The 26,897-nt window shown below is 47.6% G+C and overlaps 1 protein-coding gene across 2 annotated transcripts in view; it reads left to right on the forward strand.

Moving 5' to 3' along the window:
- PAX5 (paired box 5) overlaps nucleotides 1–26,897 on the forward strand; it is a 199,264-nt gene that overhangs the window by 15,642 nt on the left and 156,725 nt on the right. For both annotated transcript variants that reach the window (XM_005581286.5, XM_015436980.4), the window contains exons 3-5: nucleotides 3,813–4,010; nucleotides 12,371–12,435; nucleotides 16,126–16,254. In XM_005581286.5, coding sequence (XP_005581343.1) covers nucleotides 3,813–4,010; nucleotides 12,371–12,435; nucleotides 16,126–16,254 — 392 coding nt within the window. The remainder of the gene's footprint in view (nucleotides 1–3,812; nucleotides 4,011–12,370; nucleotides 12,436–16,125; nucleotides 16,255–26,897) is intronic.

Here is a 26,897-nt window from a genome sequence, read left to right on the forward strand (position 1 = left end):
AAACAAGTTCAGCCCTAAAACAGTGTAACTGGGAATTTCTGAACTGGGGCTGTTCAATCCACAGATATTTTTTTTTTTTTTTTGGTCACCAATGAATTTGATGGGCACACGAGAGGTGACAGATTGTAGGAAGAGTGCGATGTGTGGTGGCTATGGTTTTCAGAGTGTGTGGCAAGGCAGGCAAAGTCCCTGGGGCACACAGGGACCCCTGTCATCTCGGGAAAGTGGGCGGTCTGCCAGGAGTGTGGGCATTCAGTCTACAGAGCTCAAGCCTTCGGAGGGGCTTGAGAGGCACAGCACAGTGGCATCTGAGGCCGAGTTAAATTCACCCAGGGCCTGGCTGCTGTCTTTTTTCACTGGAGCCTGGTTGAGAGGTTCAGGTCATTGGAATTGGGTGGTAGGTTACACAGTAATAAGAAACACTAGGGATTTTAATCCCCTGCACGTGCTCTTTATTTTATGTTTTGCAAAGCTTGTTCTCAACCGTCTGTATTTTTGTCTTCAAAACAGCCTCACAAAGCAAGCAGGGCAAACATTCTTCCCCTATTGTATAAATGGGAAAATTGAGGCCTAGAGAGGCTAAGTAAGTTGGCTAAGATCACACAGAGAGTTAGCGTCAGAGCCACCTACACCTCTTGACTGCTAAACTAATGCTGTTTGCACTGAAGGACATTGTGTGTTGGTGACTGCCGTTCGTCTTTTGTCTGTAAGCCAAGGGGCTGCACGGCTGTTTTGCTGAGATGAAAGGATAGTTATTAAATCTGAATCCTCATTTGACACAGTTTCGAGTTGGGGTTTCGGGATTGTCAGGGTTGCCTTCCAAGTGCCTGGCCCATGTGTCAGTCAAAAAGACGACGGAGATCTCTCATGTCAAGGCCGCAGCCTTCCACAGTTGGCACTGCTCAGGTGGGATGGGCAGGTAGCCCTGTGTGCTGCCGCCCACCAGCCATGTAAGTTGGGGCTGGGCTGGGGGGGGGCCTTTAGCCTGCCACCCTCTCAGATTTGCTATGTGAATGTTGCAGTCCCATTCAACTAACATATTTTGAGTATCCAGGACAGGGTTGTCTAAATGTCCGTAACCCCTTCCCTGAGATTCTGCCTGTCCTAACAGACACTCGGTGACTATTGAGTGAGTGAATGAATGAAAAATGCATGTGAAAATGCCTGGTCTGGTAAATAGTAAAGTTCTTGGCAATTGCAAGGGATCATTATTATTATTATTATTATTTAAAATTTTATAAGCAAAGCAGCAGCTTGCTCTAGCGGGAAGAGCACTGAATTTAGAGTCAGGTTTGAAAGCTGGGGCTGTCCCTAACTATAGAAGGGAGTTAGGCAAGTCACTTAGTCTTCTGATCATTTATTTTTCCTTCTATAAATCCCTGTGGCCTTGCAGGGTTAGTGTGAGGATCAAAATAATTCGAGGAAGAGCTCTGTAAACTACAGGGCGCTGTGGCTGAATTACAATTAGTTGTGTTATAGTAAAAATTGACTTTACATTATAAAATTGATAGGACAATTGGAAGCTGCAGAGATTGCTGTGTGCCTTGATTTAGGGTGCTTTTCTAGACTTCTGGCTTTTTTGGGATATTGTTAAAAAGTTGTTTGTGAGTAATAACTTTTTGGCAATTACAGGAAAATTGCTGAAAGCAATTGTTTAGAAAGAGGGAAGATAGGTTGAGTTTTTGCCTTATGGTCAAAAGTTGCAAATGACTCACTCTTTTCAATGAAAAACAGACATTTCACTATCACATCACTGCTTCCAAATTATTTCATCTCTTTTAGGATATTCACTAACTTGGCCTTACCCAAACTTACCCAGGCTGAGAATTTCAGCATCTCTATAAATGTGACCAGGAATCTTGGGTAACATTTTCTACCCATCTCAGAATCACCTCGTTCCCTTGCCTATCATCAACTCTTGTGAGGTTTGAAAATTACTAGTCATTTAAAAAATGTCTTTTTGGTTTTTTAAAAAAGATTCAACTGCAAGTTAATTTTCTTGGAAAAGGAAATCAAGAATTCTTCTGTAAATATTGAGAGAGACATCCAGGGATGGCTCAGATTCAGAAAAGGAATCATGTCATTTTTTTTTTTTTCCGCCTGAAATGATCTTTCATGGCACTCTTCTTGGTCTCGGTTTTACTGTAAAATCCTGACATCCTATTTTCCTTAATGAGCAAATGCTGATAGCATGGAAATGTCCTTAGAAACAGCCATTTACCTCAGGGGAGGTCCCTGGAAGAGTTGCTGTGACTTGTGGTTGGTTTTTCCGATTGCTTGGGTTTTGACTTACAACACGTATTTTCAGATAATTCTGCAATTCAACATTCCTTTTAATTTTACACCAAGATTATTATTTTTCTCTTATGGAAAAATAAGTTGCATTTCAGGGGATAGTTTCATACAATGCTGGAGATTGTGCTAGGGCTTGGAAGAGCTGGCAAATCAAAGGTGTGAGGTACCTTATTGGGGAAATTTTAGTTCAAGAGGCTGGGCCACAGCCCTGGCTTGCCCATTTGGTCTTGTGTGACCCTAGGAAAACTGTTTAACCTTGATGAATCTCTGCTTTATATCTGTAGGTCAGGACCTTTTCATTTATTTGTTCATTCACTCATTCATTAATTCAAAGCAATTTATGTACTTTAGAACTGTGGGAGATAAAATGGGAAAACTGACTCAAAAGTTTTCTGTAAACTATAAAATGGTAGATCAATGTGAAAGAATTTTGTTAATGCTTAGCCAGTGCTGTCCAAAAGAAATACAATGAGAGACTGGCTGGGCGCAGAGGCTCATGCCTATAATCTCAGCACTTTGGGAGGCCGAGGCAGGCGGATCACCTGAGGTCAGCAGTTTGAGACCAGCCTAACATGGCAAAACCCCGTCTCTACTAAAAATACAAAATTAGCTGGCCGTGGTGGCGCATGCCTGTAATCCCAGCTACTCGGGAGGCTGAGGCAGGAGAATCACTTGAACCCAGGAGGCAGAGGTTGCAGTGAGCTGAGATCATGCCATTGCACTCCAGCCTGGGCAACAAGAGTGAAACTCCATGTCAAAAAAAAAAAAAAAAGAAATACTATGAGAGCTGTGTACGCAATTTAAAATTTTCTAGTAGCACATTAAGAAAAGTAAAAAAAAAAAAAAAAAGAGGTATTATATTTTAATTATATATTTTATTTAACTCAATATATAAAAATGGCTATTTCAACATATAACTTAATATCAAACATTCAACATACTATCAAAATTATTGAGATATTTTACATTTTTTTGGTACTGTTTTAAAAATTCGGTGTGTGGGCCGGGTGCGGTGGCTCAAGCCTGTAATCCCAGCACTTTGGGAGGCCGAGATGGGCGGATCATGAGGTCAGGAGATCGAGACCAGCCTGGCTAATACGGTGAAACCCCGTCTCTACTAAAAAATACCACAAAAAACTAGCCGGACGAGGTGGCGGGCGCCTGTAGTCCCAGCTACTCCGGAGGCTGAGGCAGGAGAATGGCGTAGACCCGGGAGGTGGAGCTTGCAGTGAGCTGAGATCCGGCCACTGCACTCCAGCCTGGGCGACAGAGCAAGACTCCGTCTCAAAAAAAAAAAAAAAAAAAAAAAAAAAAATTCGGTGTGTGTTTTATATTTACAGCACATCTTGATTCAGACTAGCCATATTTCAAATGTTCAAAAGCCTCATCTGGCTGGTGGCTACTGTATTGGAACGTGCAGATCCAGACGATTCCTGGACCAAGTAGCCCATTATTTTGTTGCCAACATCCACTTTACTGGTTCCTCATGGCTAAGCTTCTTTCTCTTTGGGTCCTAGGTATTATGAGACAGGAAGCATCAAGCCTGGGGTAATTGGAGGATCCAAACCAAAGGTTGCCACACCCAAAGTGGTGGAAAAAATCGCTGAGTATAAACGCCAAAATCCCACCATGTTTGCCTGGGAGATCAGGGACCGGCTGCTGGCAGAGCGGGTGTGTGACAATGACACCGTGCCTAGCGTCAGTTCCATCAACAGGTGAGGAGCTGGTGCCTGTGGGGGCTGGGGATTTGGGGGGATGGCAGGGTGTTCTGGAGGCTCTGCATGTGCCTTTCCTGAAGATCTGGTCTCTCTTTTCACCAAAGCCCCTTAGGGGTTACTGAACAGGAGAGATGCTAATGGGGCCCACTGGGTCTCTGTTACCCTTCTCTTCTTCTTTCCAAAGTGGGTAGGAGTGCTAGGCCCAGGGAGAGGGGAGCATGCCAACACTCTGGCTGCTCGAGGTTCTTCTGAGCCCAGAGTTATTTCTATCCCTCCCTTTACCACCCACCTATATGTGTGGAACACTTCGCAGTGAATTGTCCTGACTAGGCCTTCACAAATGTTGCTGTCCCTGTAAACCTAGGCTCAAGGTCTTGGCACTGGCCCATCTCAAAGGTTCCCAGGAAGAAAATCCTGCCTCCAGTTTGGGCGGAACTTGAGCCAGTGAGTGAGGGGAACATAGCTCTGACTTGGAGTTGGGAGACTTGGCTCCTTGTTCCAGCTCTGCCACAAACTCGAAGTGGGACCTTGACAAGGCTCTTCCATTCTCTGAGAGCCCAGAACCCCAGTGGTTCTGATGTGCGTCTTCAACTCCAGGGGTGTTGTCCAGGATGCTAAGATGCTCTGGAGCAATGGAGTTGTCCTTTTCCCAACTCACACATGGAATCTTACACATGGAGAGAAAGAACCAGAGAAACACCCTGGGTGTCATGCACAAGATCTTCCTGGGAGCCACACAGCTCCCTTTCCTTTCCAGTCTGATCCAAGATACATGGAAGGGTGCTCTCAGAGCTTTAAAAATAAACGTATGGAAGAAAGTTTTCTGTTGTAGATGATGCAATCTCAACTCCATTTAAACCCACAGAGTTAGGAATGAAGTTCAGAGATGAACAGAAATGATGGTTCTCTAAACTCTGCAGAGAAAAGAGAAGGCAGCAGCCTGGAAACCTGGACAGTTTCCATTTCTCCAAATCACACCCTACCATCATCAGTGCAGAGCTTGTGTGGGCATAGAGGACCCTCACTCCTGGCAGAAAGAGGTGGTCGGTCAGACTAGAGTGAGAGCCTCTTGTCCTGATAGTGGATCCTTCTGTGATGACTCAAATGCACAGATCGCCGTGGGAGTGCATGTGTTCACATTTTGAGTCCTGCTATTTTGTAAATGGTTAGCCTGTTTTTCTTCTCTTGGCAAACCTTTACAGAGGCCCTGACATCATGCACGGTGCAGGGGAAATAGAGGAGAATCAGGCACACAGTTTCTTGGTCTGTTCTAGAGGGGCTCTTTGTCCAGGGTGGGGTTCTGACATGCACTTAGAAGCCTGATGCACCTGGACAAACTTACTGAGGAGGTAACAATGATGATGGTAGGTTTTGGGGAAGAGGGGATAACTCTTGTTCTTTTTTCTGGATTATAAGAGGCTCCAGTGTGTTTTATGAGCCCCATACTTCTGGCTCTTTGCAAGATTTCCATGACACAAAACAACATGACAGGCAGCTGGCCTGCTCTGCAGAGGAACATCAGCCAAACCCCTGGTCAGGCTTTGGGGACCCACAGGTTTCCCAACGTAGAGTACACATATAATCGGCGGTTTGCAAGATAACCTTAGGTAGTCCATGGGGGTCATAAAATCTAATGCCTTACATGGGGCCAGGCAGATAAGGTAATGAGGGAAGCAGGCCAGCCATAAGACGATGGGGAGAGGTTGGGTCCCTGGCAAGCTAGACAGCACAAGTTCTATTAAAGGAGCACTGCTTCTTAGCTCCAGCCGAATGCTGCCAGGAACATGGGTCCAGTGTTTGCCAGATTTTTTGCATTCTTCAAGAGAAGGCAGAAGCTGGGGCTTGTGTAGATGTATGTATGTATATTTCTGTATATGAAATCTTTATATTTAAATTATTATTATTTTTTTTAGAGATGGGGTCTCCCTATGTTGCCCAGGCTGGTATCGAACTCCTGGGCTCAAGCAATCCTCCTATCTCAGCCTCCCAAAGTGCTGAAATTACAGGTGTGAGCCACCGCACCTAGCTTAATCTATATTTTTTTAATGGAGGCAACTAATTTCAATGAAAAATGCCTTGAAGGATGAGCATAACTTATTTACAGAGCATTGGTTTACATCCTCCATAATGCAAAGATGCAAGGATTCACATTGTTTTGTAATACATTTGTTTTAATGTATTTTAGAAAAATGTAAGTAACATGCCAAACCAGTGAGTTTGTGAACTTTGTGAACGCCCCCTCAACACTCCCACCTACCCACTTACAGTAGGGAACTCTAATTGCCTTACACAATAACTTTATTTAAGTCAAAAATGAAGTGATGTGAAAGAAATGTATGAGGCAAATAGAGCAGTGGTTACAAATAGAGCTGCGAAGGGGCATGGGATATGTGGTCAGGAGAGATCACTGACCCACTGATGATTTCTGCCTGGACCTGTGCTGTGGGGAGGTTCTAACTGCTGGCTGCAGGACCATGGCTAGCCTCAGGGGCGTCCTGGGTGTGCTGTTCAAAGCCATGGCCAGGCAGTCTGTGCCGCTAAGGTGCTTTCACGTCTGTGGTCTCCTATAGTCCTTAAGGCTTGACTCTATCCTGTGGCAGGTGTAGCAACAGAGGCCAAGGTGGAGAGTGCAGAGAACAGTGACTTGGAGATAGACATGGGGGTAGAACCCAGGTTTCCCGATGATAAGAGGAGGGCTAGTTTCTTTCCACCACCGTCCTGTAGGACTCTGCGAGTGACAGAACTGAGGATCTGTGAGACGAGAGATAAGGGGGAGGACAAGTATTTTCTTCTCCATTTCAGAGCCTCGCAGGCTACCCGTTCTGCCGCCTGGCTGCCTGCCCTCTCTCATCCTTAGCCCTCTCCAGTGCTCCTCGCTGGGGGCTTCTTTTTGGGAGTATTCTCTGGCTCCTTCCTGCTGTCTTCAGTGACAGCTCACTAAGTGTAGGACAATCTCATGTGGCTGCCTTCCCCACCCCCAACCCCCCAAAGCCAGAGCCATCCCAGCATACAGTTTTATTTTTCAGATGAAGGCAAAGCTCCCACTGCATTCAGATGAATGTAGCTTCTAAACGCCTGCCTTGCAAATGACACTGTGTAAGAGGGTTCACAGCTCTCCCAGCCCCTGCCTCCCTCGGAGGTAACTTTTCACTCTTCCTGATTTCAAACAGCTGCGGAGGAAGTGATGGCTGGATTTGTGGCTATTCTCATAGCCACAGGGGCGTCTCCATGGTTCACCCCTAAGAGTATGTGCCTTCCTGTTATCTTCCAGGGCACCAACCTAAACCATGACTGACAAGAGGTTGAGCATCACTGAACTAGTTCTGTTAGGCTGGTGGGGGATTTCCTGGGACATAGATCACCTTGTTCATTTGACTTCTTATGGACAAACATGTGCTGGGAGGCTGCACAACCTGCAGGGATCGCTGGAATCCAGCCTGAGTGTCCACTGGAGGTGGCCATCCCAAAGCTGACCCAAATGGTGGGTGGAATGGGGTCTTCCTTCTTCTATTCCAGCACCGTGGCCAAGGGGTGAGGACTACAAGTGGCACTCTCAGTTTAGAGGAGCAGCTCTGTTTAGCCTTTCAACTGGTTGGGTCATGTGAGAACGTGGGGCCAGTATTATTGGGTGTTCTGATTTTTCAAGAGAAGCTAGAAATCAGATATTTATGAAAAATCTCCCAACTTAAAAATATTAGCAACTAATTCAAATAAAAACAAATATACTGTAAGCAAAACTTGTCCCAGGCTGGAGGTGGCCCTGGGGAAGATGTTTTGTTAGTTCTGCTCTTAATTCTAATTTTGGTGGCAGGCCTTCTGAGATTGTTTATCCATTTCCTCTTTCTTTCTTTCTTTGTTTTTTTGAGACAGGGTCTCACTCTGTTGCCCAGGCTGGAGTGCACAGGCGCAATCATGGCTCACTGCAGACTTGATCTCCCAGGCTTGGGTGATCTTCCCACCTCAGCTTCCCATGTAGCTAGGACTACAGGTGCCACCACCATGCCTGGCTAATTTTTTGCATTTTTTGTAGAGATGGGGTTTCATCTTGTTGCCCAGGGTGGTCTCGAACTCCTGGACTCAAGCGATCCACTCACATTGACTTCTATCTGTGTCCTCTTTCTTCTCCACAACAGTCACAAGCCTGGGTGCCACCTGTGGGGCCCCTCACAGCTTGGAACAGTTGGACCCCTGGGTTTTGGATTCTCAACTTCTTACTGCATTGATGGCAATTTGGTCAGTGCCATAGATGTGGGTGTTTCTTCAGCCTTATTTTCATGTTTCCTTTTTCAAGGCACCATGATTTTCTCTTTCACTGTAATTTTGTGAGGACTGGCGGTGGAGCGGGGGGCGTGGGATGATGGTGAGAAGCCTAGCCTTTCAAAGAAGGAAGAGTGATGTTTCCATGGGATCCTTAAATGCCACAAAGTCCCTCAGAGTTTTAAACCTCAAATTCTAAGTGGGTTTGAAATCCAAATAACCTTTATGCCTCACATAGGAAGTATTTAGCAGAGGGACCGAGCTTCCTTTGAATGTGGCTTAAAGTAAAATGCTGGGGCATGGGATCTGGGAGTCTGGGCTGACTCGCTGCTGTGCAACTCTGGGCAAGTCATTTGAGCATCTTGGGCCTTAGTTTCCTCATCCACAGGAAGAGTTTGATGCTGAGCTCCCTTCTCTCTTGGACAGTCTAGTGTGCTCTGCAGTACGGCAGCCGGGATCCTGCTCACGCTCAGCAGGTAAAGGATGTGCAGTTTGGTGTGACCGCCAACTCAGCCCAACCGTCTCTGGCTTAGGAAAGGTCCTGAGTGTGCTCTCATTGGATGAGTCTTGACAGCCTGTCATTTTTAAAATTTTAAATTTGTTTAGAGTTGCTATGATTCAATTACAGTCTTGTTCTTCCCACTACAGTTTCTTCTCGGTGGAAGCTGATGCTCTTTGTTTTTACTCGGTGACTGCTGAAGGCAGATGAGCAAAATCTCTCACCCCTGGGGGCGGCTTCAGAAGCTTCCCTGTAACTCTGAGATCGCCCTTTATAAAGAACAGCCCAGCTGCAGCCTTAAAACAGAGTGTGAGAATGGTTACCTTCCCCTCCCCAGCTTCCAAGGGGACCACTTGTGCTTTATTATTATTATTATTAATTTTTATGGGTGCATAGTAGGTATATATATACATATATTTATGGGTACATGAGATATTTTGGTACAGGTATGCAATGAGTAATAATCCCACCATGAAAAATGGGGTATGCCTCGCTTCAAACATTTATTCTTTGTGTTACAAACAACCCAATTACACTCTTTTATTTTTAAATGTACAGTTAAATTATTACTAACTATAGTCTCCTCTTGTGCTATCAAATACTAGGTCTTCTTCATTCTTTCTATTTTTTTGTACCCATTGAGCATCTTCACTCCCCCACCGCCCTCACCTTGTGCTTTTTAAAGCAAATGTGAAAAATATGAACATTTTAGGACTGCAGCTAGTCATTAATCTTTACAAAGACACCACTGAAAATAACAGCTTACATTTATGGAGCACCTAGTATGTAGCAGCCACTGTTTTAAGTAATTAATTGATTTAATCCTAATAGTAACCCTATGAGATAGGAATGATTCTTAGTCCCATTTGCAGATGAAGAGACTGAGGTACAGAGAGGTTGAGTAATTTACCTAAGATCACATAGCCGGTCAATTGCCAGAGGACTGGAATTCAAACTCTAGTGGTCTCTAGTTCCAGAGCCTGTACACTATGCTACTGCTGCCTCTTAATGACCTATAGCAATTAATAATGCTTTCCAGTCATATTTATAACATTTTAAAAGAAAATGAGGAAAACATAATTTTCTTTGCTTTGTTTACATACAAATTTAGTAGCCAGGCAATGATTTGAAAAGTAAGGATTTTAAGCTGAATTACAGTGGCTTTTTTTTGCCATATATTTATATGTAACTATATTTATGTCTGGTATATCCATATATTGACATATCCAGCAATATCTCTGTAGACACACACACACAGACAGTGATATACACAAAAATGTAAACATTAGATCAGATGCCAGCTTACTTCCAGGTGACTGAAAAGACAACCTCACTCCCAGAACTTTGTCCAATATGCTTCGAGTTTGCTTAGTTAAAATAAGTGGTTGGAATATTAGGGAAAACAAACCAACAATCTGAATGTATTTGAGGGAACATTTAAGCTGACTGATTAGAAAAGGGCAAGAGGCTCCTTGCTAAGCTCAAGTAGCCAGGCTCCAGATGACCTGCGTGTGTGGTGAGACTATAGGGTGAACAGAAAAGTCCATTCCCAGGCTATCAGCTGAGGACACGGAGTGCCCTTGGTGCCCAGCACCAAGCTGTAAGATCAGAGAGGGCAGAAGCTACTGCCCATTGAGTTTAAGGGGAGGCACCCACCTGTTACTTCTGTCCTTCTTCTTCATTTGTACAAGCTGGAGACCCAGTGCATCCTCAGAATAAACTTTCAGATATTAATGGTCTGGAATGTGAAAAAGCTTCTGAGAGAATGTTGCATGAAAAGCGCAAGATGCAAAACTGTATACATGGAGGCTGGGCGCGGTGGCTCACGCTTGTTATCCCAGCACTTTGGGAAGCTAAGGTGGGCGGACGATTTGAGGTCAGGAGTTCGAGACCAGCCTGGCTAACATGGTGAAACCCCTTCTCTACTAAAAATACTAAAAATACAAAAATTAGGTGGTGGCATGCGCTTGTAGTTCCAGCTACTCTGGAGGCTGAAGCAGGAGAATCACTTGAACCCAAGAGGTGGAGGTTGCAGTGAGCCAAGATTATGCCACTGCACTCCAGCCTGGGCAACAGAGAGAGACTCTGTCTCAAAAAAAAAAAAAAAAAAATAGCTGGGCATGGTGGCGTGTGCCTGTAATCTCAGCTACTTGGGAGGCTGAGGCAGGGGAATCACTCAAACCCAGGAGGTGGAGGTTGCAGTGAACTGAGATCGCACCACTGCACTCCAGCCTGGGCAACAGAGCACGACTCTGTCTCAAAACAAACAACAACAACAAAAAACTGTATACATGGCAAATCCTGATTTTGTTAAAAGAAAAATGGATATTTCTAAATATGCCCAGGAATGTTGGTATAAAGGAAATACACCAAAATATGTTTTTTAGATGTCTTCTTTATACTTTCCCATGCTGTCCAAAGAGTCTACAATGAACACATATTACTTTTATAATGAGGAAGAACTCTAATAAATGTCCTTTCAAAAGGTAATAGTTTGAGACTGGAATAGAACTTTCCCAAAGAAACTGGACATTTTATTATGACCCACTCTTCTCCCAAATGCCAAGGAAGGAGCTTTCTGGTAGATCCCAAGGAGCTTTTGACGTGGCCCTGTTCTGCTGCTCTCAGATGCTCCGGGCTTGCGGTCTTGCACATGCATTGTCCTTGCTGGAAGTCTACAGACTCCCCAGAGCCTAAGGTTCTGCAGAAGAATGTTAGAGCGGTCAGGTGGCCAAGGGAAGGCAGTACTGCTATTATCTCTTTTATGTACAGGGCTTTTCCATAAGATCTTTTTTCTTTTCCAAAAATGATTTGATTACTTAAAATAAGTAGAGTGGTCTGTTCCAACTCCGTCATTGTATCGAGGTCCACAATGGAATGGACTTGGTCAAGATCACAGTGGAGTTTCTATTAGAATGTGAGCAAGGTCTCTGAAAAGACAGGCCAGGATATCACTGGCTCCAGCCCTGTGGATCCTTTCCATGAGGTCTGGGGCAAGGTAGGCTTCCTCTTAAGAAAGCCAAATCAGATGTCTCCTGGCAGCACTTTGATCCTCCCTAGTATCAGAACAACACATACATCCCTCCCTTGGCAACTTCCTAGGGGAAGGGGTGTTATCCCTCCTTATGTGTTCTCTAGGGCAGAGAAACCAGCACACGAGCACTGCCAGAGGACAGGGAGGTTACCTAGTTCAGTTCCTTCATTCCACAGACGGGAGGCTGAGGTCTAGGGTAGGGAAGGACTCCCTAAAGTCAATGAGTCTCTTATGGAGCTAGAGCTATACTCGAGATAGGGATGCTTACTTGTAATGTTAACACATCGTCCTCTTTCTTCAGAAGAGGCACTTGAAGCCCAGAGATGGGGTGCAAATTATACAAAGACACCCAGGAAAACAGAAGCAAAGTTGGGACTAGTCCATAAACCTTCCACCCTCCAGATTCCAAGCCTGGGTTTATAATCTCCCTCCACCTCTGCCCCTCTGCCTCAGCTCGATCCATGGCCCAGTTTGGGTATGAGTTTTCTGGTTGTCTGTGCATAGCTGGTTGAGGTCTCTTCTCCTTCCTGACGGTAAATAGCCATTTTTTTTTCCAACTGCCCACAGGATCATCCGGACAAAAGTACAGCAGCCACCCAATCAACCAGTCCCAGCTTCCAGTCACAGCATAGGTAAGAGGAACTTTTAAAAAAAATTTAAAAATCTAATGGGCTCCAAATATTCTAAAGAACTTTTAATCATTCTTATGGACAGATAATTCTGCATAAAACACTTCAGCACACGTACTAATGCGCCTTCTTTGTCATTCTCCAAGGGCTGAACCTGGTAAATGAATTTTATAAATACTGCTAAAAGGTTTTGAATTTTACTGATTATTATGATAAATAGCTTTCACCATGAGACAGAAAATTGAAATCTAAGCCAAAAAAAAAAAAAAATCCACTAATGGGGGTCTATAGAATGTCAGATAATTAAAGTAATAAATCAAGAAAGGGATACTTATTCATAACATTTTCTGCATCATTAGTCAGTAAGTAGTTTTGAATGTGTTTTTTTCTTCTATCAACCAGCCCTTCTACAATTCTTTGTGCACTTGCAGTCTTGAGTGAAGATGTGGCAAAAGTTCCCAAACTTACTTTCTCTCTCTCTTGCTTCGATCTCATGAACTCTGTGAACTGTCAAGGGCTGCCAGTGGGGTTTCAGGCGCTCACAGGTGACGTCTGGGAGTGGCCGTGACCCAACAGAGGAGTCATACTTCTTAGTGCTCAAGAGTTCAGAAATGTCCTTTGTCTTCCCTTCAAAGATTGTGAAATGACACGTGTCTATTTAAGGTGTATTATTTCTCCACTTGGGATACAAGATACACCACTGGTTAGCTGAGGGAAAAGTTATTGTACTATATAAGAAAGTGGGCAACGATTCAGCAAGTCTCTGACACTTCTGGTTGCCACAGTCAATCCTGTAGAATCACACCTCAGATTGTATAACATTTTCACACTTTTGTTACTCCTTCTTTAACTGAAGACTTGAACTCACACGGTGATGGGGAACGGGCAGAGGCCTGGCCTCTGGTTCCAACTCTGTCATTAACTCACCCAGTAAAATGTAAAAGTCCTCTCACCTCCCTGAGCCTCAGTTTCCTCATTTGTTGATGGAGGGGCGCTAACCAGGTGCTCGCTGAGGCCTCTGATCCTCCATGGTTGGCTCTTTGGATAAAGGTAAGACAGATTTCCTCTCTGCCATGAAATAATTCCTCATTTAGTAATCCCTTCAGAAAGTGTCTGCTAAGTCCCTGCGGTGCAGACCTTGGCATCAGAGGCCAAGCCTATAAGAAAGGGAAGACACGATCCCCATTCTCAAGGTAAAGGGAGAATATAATGAAGAGAAGTTTGCAAAACAGAGATGAAGCTCAAGAAGAAGGGATGGGTGCCGTGGGGGCAGAAGGGAAGGAAGCACCAGCTCTGTTGGGCTAGGGTGAAGAGGGTGAAGGAAGGCTTTCTGGGAGAATATTTGTGGCTGAGATTTCACTTGTAGCTGACCAACGATTTCAGGTCACATAGCACTGAAAATCAGATAGGTGTAACTGCTAATATTCTTTCATTTGGTTTAGAGGAATAATTCTACTGTAGGTCAGCAGCATGTTTTGTTCTGTTCCAGAAATTTTTAAATTAAACTATATCTCGCATACATATAGCCCCTTAGAGTTCACAAACTTACCGAGAAGTGATGAAACTGAAACTTAGAGAGATGAAATAACTAGCCCTAGGTCATGTTGCCGGTAAGTGGTGGAGCCAGAAGTGGAATCTGGGTCTTTTGAGCCTAGAGCAATCACAAAACACCAAAATGAATGTCATGGGCTCTGCCAGCAACATGATGAGCCTTGGTTATACATGGTGGTTGTTGTTTAAAGTACCAAGTGACTTGGGATCTTCTTTCTTCCTCTGTTTTTTACATGTTAATACAGAAAAGGTTGTGGGATTTGCATAAATCTATTTTAAGGAGCTTCTTCTGGTGAAGAAAAAGAGAAGTTAACAATTTCTGCTTCTGTGTCTCTTAAGGAAGATGTAAGATCAAACTGAAATGTAAGAAGAAAGGCATGGCTCCCTCTAGGTTTGTAGGAGCCAGGAGCTGGATCTGCTCCAAAGGGAAGCCATGAAGGGCTTCTCAGGCAGTCACCGCCATTTCTAGTGATTTCCTACTCTTAAGAGTCAAAGATGGCTCCACCTGCCTCCAGCTGGTTATAGCCCAAGGAAGTGTGTCTGAGATTGGTCTGTAGGTTTTAATGAACCAAGAAAGAATTCCCACAGCCCAGAAATGGCAATTCAGCTGTATAGCTAGAGAGGCCCCTGCTGATGGACTGATCTCTCCCTAGGATTCTGGGGCCAGAAGCTAATGTGAAACTTGCACAAAAGTTGCCCCCTGCCTCCCATCCAATTCTTATTTTTAGGAACTTTGAGACCTAGCCTCAGTCACAGTAAGTCACCGTGACTTACACACAGTAAGTTACTAAATATAGACTTTAAGTAAGTAAACCCAAGGCTAAGTTCTGATGTCGCTGTTTATTAGCTAGATGACTGAATCACTTTCCCTGTGGAGCCTCAGTTTCCTCATTTGATAAATGGGGATAAATAATAGCACTCTGGGCTGTTGCAATCATCAAATGAAAAGTACTGCATTCATGTGAAGTATATTATTGCTCTTCATTATTTATTAGTGAGAAGCAGATTAGTTATAGGGATTAAGGCTTTAGTCTCTGGGTTCAAATCGCCACTCTGTGTCTTTTATTTTTTATTTTTACTTTTGAGACAGGGTCTTGCTCTGCTGCCCTGGCTGGAGTACAGTGGCACAATCATAGCTCACTACAACCTTGACTTTCTGGGCTCAAGTGATCCTCCTGCCTCAGCCTCCTGAGTTGCTGGGACTATAGGCTTGTGCCACCACACCTGGCTAATTTTTAAAAAAGTTTTTTGGTGGGTCTTGCTATGTTGGCCAGGCTGGTCTTGAACTCCTAAGCTCAAGTGATCCTCCCACGTCTGCCTTCCAAAGTGCTGGGATTACAGGCGTGAGCCCTGGCACCAGGTACTCTGCCTCTTATTAGCTGTGTGATCCTGGGTGGGCCACTTGTCTTCTCTGAGTTTTACCTTTCCAATAGGATTATCACATTTCCTAGCTTCTATTATTTTTCTCAGAATTAAATGAGATAATGCCTCAATGCCTGGCACAGAGTAAGTTCTCAGAAAATGTTTGTTATCCTTATTGTCATAATTAATATGAAAAGTCAAATCCAGGGAAACTGGAAGGAGAAAAGGCAGGGAGAAAACTGTAAAAAGAAGGGGCACTCTGTGGTTTGGAGTTTGTTAGCCGAGCGCGTGAGTTTGCGCTCAGGTAGTTGTGTTTGCACACAAGGTTGGGTGTGCAGGCAGGTGGGGAAATGCCTAATGAGTATTCCAGGTTTTTTGTTTTTGTTTTGTTTTGTTTTGTTTTAGCACTGGCTGTTGGTGGGCCCCGGCTCCCTTCTTTCTCCTCTCCATCCCCTGCTTTCTGTATCCATGGAAAGGCTGGAATTTGAGCGAGTGCCCTTCCTGTCCCCGTGTCCCCCTGTTCCTTTCTGCAGGGGTCAGTCCTCCTCAGTGCCCACCCCTCTCCTTCCTCCCCCCAGCGCAGAGAGCTGGAGCACATGGCCCATCTGAGGCCCGCGCTGGTGGCCCCGGTGTGGCCGCCTCCGCAGGGCGAGGGTCCTCAGAGCCTCCTGCCCCTCTGCACTCGCTCCCTCCCAGCCGCCCCCAGCCCCGCGTGCGGTGACAGCCTGCCCGCGGCCCTCAGCCCTCTGCGGCCCTTACAGCCCGTCTTTCTCCGCGCAGTGTCCACGGGCTCCGTGACGCAGGTGTCCTCGGTGAGCACGGATTCCGCCGGCTCTTCGTACTCCATCAGCGGCATCCTGGGCATCACGTCCCCCAGCGCCGACACCAACAAGCGCAAGAGAGACGAAGGTAAGAGAGGCCCGCGCAGCCCCGTCGGGGATGAGCCTCATGGGGTCCGTTTCGGGCGCTCGGTCGCAGGTGGCAGCAGAGGTGCCCGCGAGCACCCCCTTTACCTGCAGAAGAGCGAGTCCCTCTGCCCGCACTCTGTCCTTTTCATGAACACGGGAAAGGGCTGAGCCCTCCGCAAGGGCAGACAGGCAGCAGGGTGACTGTGGCATTCTTGCTGGCCTTCCCGGTGGTCACCCCTTGGACAGAAGCAGCGGGCCTGGCAGAGCCCTTGTGGCCTGAGCTTTGGCCTTTAAGAAGACCCTGTGTGCGTGCAGATATGCCGCCCGAGGGCAGGGTGTGCTGGGCTCCACACCCAAGTCCACTTTGTGGAGAAGCTTTGGACCGGAGAGAGGGGGCTGGGCAAAGCCGTGAGAGGAGCACACGTTGGGTGGGCTGAGAGGTGGGTTCTCTGAAAGGCCCTGCACACGTCTCAGCAGAGAAGGCCTTCAGCCCTGGTGATGGTGTTGCGGGCGGTGCTGAGGAAATTAATAATCATCTCATCCTTGCCCTTGGGTCTGGAAGGAAGGAGTGCGGGGGTGTTGGGAGGGATTACAAAGATGACAATCTTCCCGGTTGGTTTTTCTCAGGCCCTCCACGGGCTGGGCCGTGTGGTGCCTGGGTCCCCAGAGCCAGCCACCTCCGTCCTGGACGCAGGACACCTTAACCGGGGCGCCTTTCAAGCCCTGAATGGGCTGCCAGTACTGGCTGACATTAATGGGTTTGAGAGAAGAAAAGACCCCCTGGGAGTCTGTAAAACCTTAGTCAGGAAAAGGAAAAAAAAAAAAAAAAAAAAAAACCAGGGCTGTGGTCTAGGGCCGGAGAGCAGCGTGACAGAAATCTTGATTCAATTATTCTGTTCCTCAGCACAATTCTCTTTCTCAGCTCCGTGTAAGGGATGTGTGTTCTCGTGAGCACATGCCTAAGTACTTAAGATCTGTAACTAGAAAATTGAGTCGGCCCAGCCGTGGATTGGCCTGTGGCCTGCGTGTTGCCAGCAGTACAGAAGCAGAGCCGGTCGCCTGGGTTTGGAACCGTGGGGGTGTGTGGGGATGATTCACGGCTTTTGGAACCTGCCTGGCCTCTCTCTTCTGCTCCTGCCGCTCCTGAGCAGATGTCAGAAGCCTTTAACTCAGTAGGCTGCGGTGCTGTGTTGCTGCAGGAGGCAGTGGGCCTGCCATCTCTGTTGGTTTATGAGGTTGATAGTGTCATCTTTTCTCCCATTGTCACCTGGACTCACAGCAGATGTGCCTAAGCTGGAGCCTGGATATATTTGTTCACGGTGGAGGGACAGATTGTGTGAGACTTCCCCGGAGGCTGAGGGATCCAGGCGGAGGTTTCTGGGGAAAGAAAAAATATAGTTTGATGTTTATCACCAAACAGACAGGTTCTGGCCTGGAGGCATTATTTTACTTTGTTTTCGGAGTGCTATATTGGCTTGCAGTCTGACCAGCAGTCATGGTTTTGCCCCTCAAGCTCCTTTACAAGGTATAGCATCTTCAGAATGTGGGTGGTGTTGGTCTTGACTACTTTGTACTACTCAGATCACTCCCAGAGGACTGCGGCCCATTTGGGGGTATTGACCTTTAAGAGGGACAGTGACAAATGGGATTGTGTCCTGGATGAAGAGGGATCTGATACAGCATCTGGGACACCTTGAGGCTCTAGGGATATTTTGGCACTCTCATATGTGCAACTTGGTTCTTTTGAAACTGAGGTGAAATCACCTCTGCATCGGCCACACACTTTAACTTTAAGGCCATGCAATGAGATCTCATTCCTTCCTCCTTCCATGCCTCCAGATACTTGAAGGCAGCAATCCATTCTCACTTATTCTGCTTTTCTTTGTGCCAAGGTGTTCCCAGATGCTGTTCCCAGAGCCTCAAGGTGTTCCCAGATGCTGTATCAGATCCCTCTTCATCCAGGATACAGAGGTGATTTCACCTCAGTTTAAAAAGAACCAAGTTGCACATATGAGAGTGGCCTAGGGATAAAAGGAGATGCCTCGGGAGGTAATGAGTGCCCTATCTCTGGGGATATGTAAGCAGAGACTAAGTGGCCACTTGTCAGGCTGCCATACAGAGTATCAAGAATCAGATGTGGTATTGGATGATCTTTTTTATTTTTTAATTGAAATTTTTTTCTTAATAAATAGACACGGGGTTTTGCTATGTTGCCCGGGCTGGTCTTGAACTCCTGACCGCAAGTGATCTGCCTGCCTAGGCCTCCCAAAGTGTTGGGATTACAGGCATGAGCCACTGTTCCCAGCCTGGGTGATCTTTGAAATCTTTCCAGTTCTGATATATATGGTCGAGTCCTGATCCTCACGAAGACTTGGGGATAGTCCAGTCGGCGGTGGTCTGTGGTAGAAGGGAGAATGACTTGATGGTCCTGGAAGCTTATAGGAGTGGAAAGAGTGGGGGACAAACCCAAGCAACCAGAGCCTCCCCCTCACTCCTGCCCCACACCACTGAGAGTGTGTACGTTTGATCCCGGGGTGGGCAGCAATGGCCAGGCTCACAGCAGGGAAGTGTCTGTCGGGGTATTGCATAAGTGCCCGCTTCTGATCTTTCCTATCCTTTCTCTCTATCTTTCTGGATCTCTGCAGTGGCTCTAGAGGGAGGTAAAGAGGCAGAGACTGTCACTTCCATTTTACTAGGGGAAGTGATGGAGGCTACACAGCCATACAGCTGATATGGACTGGGGAGTTGGGAGGAGCTGGAGTGCGCCTAACGCCTCAGTTCCCTAGTATTTTCCAGCTACCTGTTGCCCCTCGGCCTTTTCAGAGATGCCCTTTGGAGGCAGAGCAGCCTGGGGCTGGGCAGAGCTGGGGCCGGTGTGGGGAAGAGTTTCAGTCAGAAGGGCATGATTAGCAGGTTGGATGTGGAGAGAGAAGTGAGACCTGAAGGCCAGAGGTTGGAGGAGAGCAGAGAACGTAAGAAGCAGCCACTGGGGAAACAGGGACATTTCAGGCACACTGGCTGGCTGGCCCACAGAGGCTGCAAACCATGGATTTGTGGGGTACTGGCCTCCAGAGCGGTACCATCAGCAGCCTGAGAGAAGAATCATGGGGTAAGAGAGGCAATGGTGAGCTAAGAGGAAGACAGCTGAGGGTCCTTGCCCATTTTTCAGATGAGGTGACTGAGTCTTTGCAAGGTGGAGTTGCTTACTCTGCTGCCTGGTTCGCAGTCATCCCCAGCTTAGACTTGAGTTTTGTCCTGAGGACATTTCCTGGGGCCACCTTCCTGCCCAGATCTCAGCAGAGGTGAACGGGTGATAGGATCCAAACACAGAGGGTGAGCTGGTGAGCAAGACTGACAAGCTCAAATTCCTCTGATGAGTAGGGCAGCGGGTGAGGTGACACTGGGGGAAAGAATAAGGCAGGGAAGGCCAGTTTTGACCAAAAGTATCTGGGGGGCTCCTCATAGGAGGTGGCATTTGAGAGCTGGGTAGAGGGAGGAGAGGGCATTCCAATCAAAAGCAAGAGAGATTGTGCCAAGTCTGGGACTCTGGTGAGCATGTGCAGGGAGAGGACCAGCACAGCAGGATTTGGAAAGGGAGAGAGGTAGAGAGAGGTGGGTGGCTTAAACGTGGTCAGAGGCCTCGGAACATTTAGTCTAGAAGCATTTAGGGAGATAGTTTTGAGCTATGTGTCTTAGATACTCAAGAAACATTCACTCTGCTGAGTGTTTCAGATAAAAAGGTAACGTGAAAGTGACTAGCTCCGCACTATCCAACAGAAGGAGAATGCAAGCCACATGTGTAATTTTAAATGATGTAGTAACTACATTAAAAAGAATAAAAAGAAACAAGTGGAATTAATTTTAATAATATATTTTATTTAATCCAGTATACTCCAAATATCTTTTCAACATGTCATCAATATAAAAAATTTGATACTATATTTTCTCTTATTTTTGCTGCCAAGTTTTTGAAATCTGGTGTGTATTTTACACATGTAGTACATCTCAATTTGGATGCTAAACGTTTGACAGTTAAAGTTAGATGTAGTCCTACCAAAACAATAAAGCTGTGTTTAGTGGGAAAAATATTTTATACTGCTTCTATTTTAAAATTAAAATTAAAATCAAATCAAATAAAAAATTCAGTTTCTCGATTGTACTGGCCACATTTCAAGTGTGCAGTAGCTACATAGGGCTAGTGGCTGCTGTGTTGGACAACACAGCTCTAATACAAGTGCTTGGCACATAGTAGGTGCTCAGTAAGTGCTCCTTGGTAGAGTGGATCAGTCACATTCCTTTAGAGAGTTCACAATTAGTAAAGAGGGTAAGAGGAGGGACCGCTAGTTTCCTCAGTCAAGGATGCTTTTGTTTGGTATTTTGGGCTTCCATAGAAAGCTCTGAGAAGAGCTCTGGAGCAAAGACAAACAAACTAGAATATTGTTAGGCTGGTGGATTGGCAAAGGCCCTTTCAGTATAGAGATTCTAGAGTTCTTCCTAGGATGTCTGCCTCCAAGACCAGACTCGGGGATACGGCCACTATGTCCAAGTCTCAGATGAACTGTTCTGCAGCAACAAGTAAGATCTCTGTGGCCTCTGGAGGAAGAGCTGGGGCTGGTTAAAGGAAGCTGCAGGAGGCAGATTATGGCTGAATGCAACATACAGCTTTCAGAAGCAGCCAGGCTGGGCCAAGAATGGAAGCTTTATCTTAGAAAGATAGTGAGCTCTCCACCATCAGAGGTGTGAGCAGGGGCTGGACAAATGAGGACCAGAAGAGTCAAGGAGGACATTCTGGTTCAGCTTCTGTGACTTTTGAGGCAGGCCTATTCCAACCTGGGTGGCCAGTGCTTCTGTGCCAGTACTGTGTCTACGAGTGCATCTACCCCCTTGTCTTTCCCTTCTGCTGCCTGACCCTGAGGCTGCCACTCATGTGGACTTGACAGGGCAGGGGCCACAAATCATTTCTATTCCCAGCCCAGCCTCTCGGCATAGCCCCGGTTCCCAGGGATGCCCAGGAGGCCTGTGGGATGGCTCCGAGGGTCAGGCTGGGGTGCCACCCAGTTATGAGATGTCGCTTTGTCTCTTGGTTGGTCTGAACTGAGAGCTTTCGTGGAGGAAACTGTGACATGGCTCAGGAATCCTGCTGGGTGAGGGGAATGGAGGCTGAGTCGGCACCTCCCTCTCCGGAAGGCCCAGAGGAGGTGGTGGCAGGGAGAGACTTGGCAAAGCAGGCCGGGTTGTGAATAGCGGCCATGGGTGAAAGGGCAGCCTCAGACCCTCGGTTCCTTCCTGGGCCTTTGATCTCTGGTGAGACCTCCTTCCGCCGCTCTCCCCGCTTAGGTCCCCTCCCTGTCCCCCTCACAATAACCCACAGGGCCCTGAGTTTGAAAGGCCCTGAACACACTGAGGTCAGCGGAGTACAAATCCCTTTCACCAGTTCAGAAAGCTGACCCGTCCAGCCAGTGTGGACTGTGGGGGCCAGAGGTTTCTTTTTGGGCAGTAGGTGTACATTGCAAGGGAGTTTCCAGCCTTCTGAGGAGGGCACAAGAAGGACAGCAAGGGTCCAGAGGTGGCCTGTCCTTTCCAGAAGATGCCAAGTCTGATGAGACTCTCATTGGGAAGTTTGTTGGAGGGCATTTAGCCAGGTGCTCCCATTATGACTTCCTTTTTGGGGATGCCTGTTTCCTCTCTGTTTTTGTGTCTCTCCGCATGTCTTTGGGGGTGCATCTCATTCTGTATTATTTGGCTTTGTTTATTTCCTGTTTATTGAACCTTCCTCTGTGTCTGTTTCTGTCTACTGGTCTAGCTCTCACTAGCTTTCCTTTTCATACATATTCTCTCTCTCTCACACACACACTCTCTCCTACTCTCTCTCTCCCTGTCCTTCTCTCTCTCACACTCATTCACTCGTTCAATTTCCTTTCTGTCTTCTTGTATTCTCTCTTGCTATCTCTCTCCCCAAATCCCCTCTTCCCCTATCTCTTTCAGGCTGAATGCCCCCTCAGCCCTGCCTAGCAGACCTCCACGGGAGCTATGGCCAAAGGGAAGGGGTTTCAGAAGCTCACAGACCGTGCTGGACCCCTGGGCCCTCTGACACGGGCAGGCCCTGGTCTTTTCTCTCCTAGGACCCTTTACCTTCCCTGGATGCATAGATGCTGTCTGCCGCTCCCAGGATCAGGACAGAAAATGGAAGCAGGAAGTGGGGAGAGCCCTCTCAGAGCTCCCGGAAGGGATGGGTGTGTGGAAAAGCTCAGGATTCCTGAGTCAGGAGTAATAGGCAGCCCCTGTGGGATTGAGAGTTCACAGATCTCTGATCCCTGGAGAGACCCAAATAAGGTGTTGAGTCAAGGCACAGGCTCATGGGCAGGGATGAAATGGTTTGAGGACTTCTTGTAGCAAGTTACTTTATCTCTCTGCGCCTCCATTTTGTTATCTGGCGAATAGAGTTGATGCAAGCCTTGTGGGTTACTGTGAGAATAAAATGAAGTGAAGTGACAGCTGCCAAGGGCGTGGCCCCAGGGCCTGGCTATAGTCAGTGCTGAGTAGATGACCACTGAGAGGCCTGTGTTTGAGGATGTGAGGCCCGTCATGGCAGAGGACAGCAGGCTTCAGCCACGGTCCTGTTGGCAGCTGGAACTGGCTGGTTCGCCCACCACCACCTTCCTGTTTGGAGCCGTGGAGCCATGGGGCGATTCCATGGTACTGAAGAAGCCGATTGCCTGCAGCCAGGAGCCGGGGGCATCCAGGCTGAACAACAGTGCCCCCAGGTGTCGGCTACAGAACGAAGGGCCACTCACTTTCCTCCTCCTTTGCCTTCAGGACGCTGAGTCTCCCCACCTGCTTCATGACAGAAGAAAAGGGTCAGGCCCCAGTTTTCCCTGAAGAGAGGCACAGGGAGCACAGAGGGGTGGAGGCCCCCAGGGTGGGGGCAGAGGGCAGCACTCTGGGCCTGAGAGGGCTGGGCCTCTGAGGGGTGGTTGGGGCCACCAGCCTGGACCTTGAGACTCCCCCGTGGGAGCTGAAAGGGCCTTGGAGAGCACCTGAGACGCCCCACTCCGTCATTCACATGGGAAAACAGGCTCAGAGAAGAGAGGCGGTCTGCCCAGATCACACAGTAAAACCCAGAAAACCTAGAGGGAGAGGATGGCTCCATGGAAAATCCTTGGCATCCCTTGCCTTTTGATGTGACAAATTCAGTTATCCTCTCCCTCCTTTCCTTCCTTCTCACAGGGCGGACCGCCGTCCCCACTGTTGACAGCCGGCCCCATCAGTCTTCTCTCCCCATGGGGTACTGCCCACACGTCCCCCGGCACTGACCTCAGTTCTTGAGAGAAGCCCTGCCCTTCCCTCGCGGGCCTCCCTTTCCCCCTGCTCATTCCTCCTGTGCCTCCAGTCCCTGTGTGTTGGCTCAGCTTCCTGTCTCCAGGCCATTGCCCACTCAGGGCCTGCTATCTGGAATGCTGTCCTTGAGCCTGGACCTGGCCTGGCTCTCCGGAACCAGCCCGCTCCCCTGTGGGGATTTCCAGTGTTGGGTCATTGGTCCTTCACAGCTGGCTGAGACCCAAGGATTCTTTAGGGTCCAGTGTGGAGTATGGGTGACCAGGCAGGCTCTCCATCTCCTTTTCCCAGAGTGGCTTTGGGGGCAGGAAGGAGGTTACGACCATTTTGTCTTGGACTCTGCAGGGGCTTTCCAAGGACAGGTCGGTCCCCTCCCTGGCCCTCTGTGAGCTGTCCCCTGGATGTCCCCTCATGTAGAGGGCTGGGTTGTTTCCTGAGTTCTCTTTTTGTCCAGGCAGGAGTCCGTACCAAGGTTCCGCTGGGGTGTGGTCATGGTGGGGGCATCACATAGAACCCAGGGGGGAAATTGGCAGCCTGGCAGCCGTGCTTTCCTTGGCTTGCCCTGTATGGATGATGATTTTGAATTAGTTACCAACATTGCAAAATCAGGAAATTTCATGTATGGAAGGATGCCTGGCTTCTTTTGGGAAGAAAAATCAGATCTGGCAACCCTGGGGCAGCTGGCAGCCTGGCAGCCCACAAGGCAACAGTCATTTGGGGCTGCTGGGCCTGAGTTCTCACGCGCTCCCCACTCAACTTGCTCTCGGCACTTGTGCTCTGTTTTTCTCGGCCCGAAGGTCTTTGAGCTTCTGGAGTCTTAGCATGAACTCTGAAGAAACCAGTTTGGCTCAGTCTGCCTGTGGCAGCTGAAGCTAACAGGAGGCAGGTCCTGGAATTGGCTGGTGGGGCCGAGTGCGCGTGTGTGTATTTGTGTGGTCAGGGAAGTGGGTAGTCAGGCTCACAGGCCAGAGGTGGGTAGGGTAGTGGAGGCAAGAATTTAGGGCGGGGGCCAAGCAGCCACACTCCTTGGCAGGTCATGTACTCTATACCCTGTAGGTAGGGTAGTCCAGGCACAGAAGGCGCAGGCTTGGCCCAAGGGTATGCAGGGGGCAGTTAGTGACAGAGATGGTGAGGACCTGGTTTCCATCTCCCTGCCTGGCTCCCTGTGATCTCTGTCCTGATCTTATAGCCATGGGCACCTCAGTTGAGACCCAGATAGACAACTGCTGGAGGCCTTTGTGGTAACACAGGGCATCTGAGGCCAGGTGGCCAATTGGAGGGGGCTCCTGGGGCCTTTCTGTAGTGCCCAGGGCCTGTCCCACGGGTGGGGGCTCAGGTTTCGGTTCCTCCTCACTCCTGGGTCCCCAAGTTTCACTTTGATTCAGTGAGCAAGAGCCCCCGTGAGAGCCAACGCCACTGAACCCCCACCCTCTCTGTTTGCACACCTGGTTTGCCCCAGCCCCTCCCCCTCCTCTCACCCCCAGTTCCTTTTCCCAGGGGGCGGTGTACGGGTGTTCAGGAGAGTCCTGGGGTATGGGAGAGGGTAGGGTGCTGCCATGTTGGGATCTCAGTTCAGGGAGTCAGTTTGAGGCCAACCAGTACAAGAGTGGTGGGGCCGATAGAGGAGGAGGATACAGTCTCATCTGCTGTGGGCAGTCCCCTGCCAAGACGGTCTGAAACTTGAGGTGAAATGGTCTTGGCTTTCTCCGCCCTGCATGCCCTGCTGCCCCACGGGGAAGAGAATCCCACAGTCCTTTCTCTCTGGCTTGGGAATACGGTTTAATCCCTGGCCGCACAGTCTGTGGCTCAGAGACTTTACAAGGCTTCAAACCCCTTACCCTGCTGTGTCCCTTCTTCCTGTCCCTGTCTCTGTCTCGGCATCAGTTTTTCCATCTAAAATGGAGATCAAGGAATTGCTGAGGTTTTTTCTGGCACCAAAATTCTGAGTTTCTCCTGGTTCCGTCTCAAGTCCTCTTGGCATTATTTTAGAGCAGCAGTTCTCAAATGTTTGGTCCTGGGTCCCTTTAAACTCTTAAAAATTATCGAGGACTTCAAGGAGCTTTAGTTTGAGGGTTAATTAATATGGATGAAAGTTAAAAATATTTATTCATTAAAAATAACAGTAACAAACAAGTAACATAAAAGATATTTTTGAAATAAGAAAGAACCAAATCTTCCAAACCCCCCAAATTTAGTATGAATGGCATTGGCTTATAGTTCTGCAGGTCTCTTCAGTGTCTGACTTAATAGAAAACAGCTGGACTCTCATATCTGCTTCTGTATTTGCTCTGTTGTGATGGAACACATCTTACAGCTTCTGAAAACCTCCACTGTAGACTCGTGAGAGAATGAGAGTGAAGAAGGCAAATCACACCTTGGCATTAATATGAAAATAACAGGTGCAGCAAACCACTATGGCACATGTATACCTATGTAACAAACCTGCACGTTCTGCACATGTGTCCCAGAATTTAAAATAAAATTAAAAAACACACAATAATTTTGCCCTCACAGATCACCTGAAAGCATCTTGGAGACCCCTTCTTCCAACCCTGGCAGGGCTCCCTGGACTACACTTTGAAAATTTCTGCTTCAGGCTGCTGCAAAGTCTGAACTTGCCTACTTATCACTCATATAGATAAGGAGAACAGTTAAGAGGTTTCAGTTAAAAGAAAGGTGTCATCAGTCGTTTCTCCCATTCTTAGCTCCTGAAGACAGTGGGAGCCATGGCAGGTCTTTGAGCTGAGGAGGGAGTGACAAGACACACTGGGCTTTGGAAATCCTCCACTAGCCAATTGGGATATGTAGTGCTTCTTGCTTCTATCCCAGGTTGAGCTCCCACAGAAAGACGTAGCTACCGAGCCTTCTCCCCTTCCCAGCAGACTGTCGGTAGGGCTTGAGGTCTGATTTCCCTCCAGAAGGCTTCCTTCTGTACCAGCAGCAGCCAGCTTGTGCCACCCAAGAGCCTGGTGAGTGGATGTTTCAGAACGCTGCCTCGTCTCCCCATCCAGCTTAGCTCTGTACTGGCCTGCAGCCTCCTGGAGACCCCATCTGGGGCATATTTTTGATGGGAAAAAAAACCTAGCAATGCTATTGATTGGGAATGAAACAAAACAAAATAAGGAAGTGAGTTTGGTATTTATCTTGACTCCTGGCATTTGAGGAAGAGCAGGTGTAAAAGGTGGTCGAGCAAGGGGAGATTTTTGTTCTGATTCCACAGGGGTTTCTGGGTGTTTCTCGAATGTTTCTGGGTGACTCGTGTGTGTGTGTGTGTGTGTGTGTGTGTGTGTGTGTGTGTGTGTGTGTGTG

This window comes from Macaca fascicularis, chromosome 15 (genome assembly GCF_037993035.2).
Source record: "Macaca fascicularis isolate 582-1 chromosome 15, T2T-MFA8v1.1".
NCBI lineage: Eukaryota > Metazoa > Chordata > Mammalia > Primates > Cercopithecidae > Macaca > Macaca fascicularis.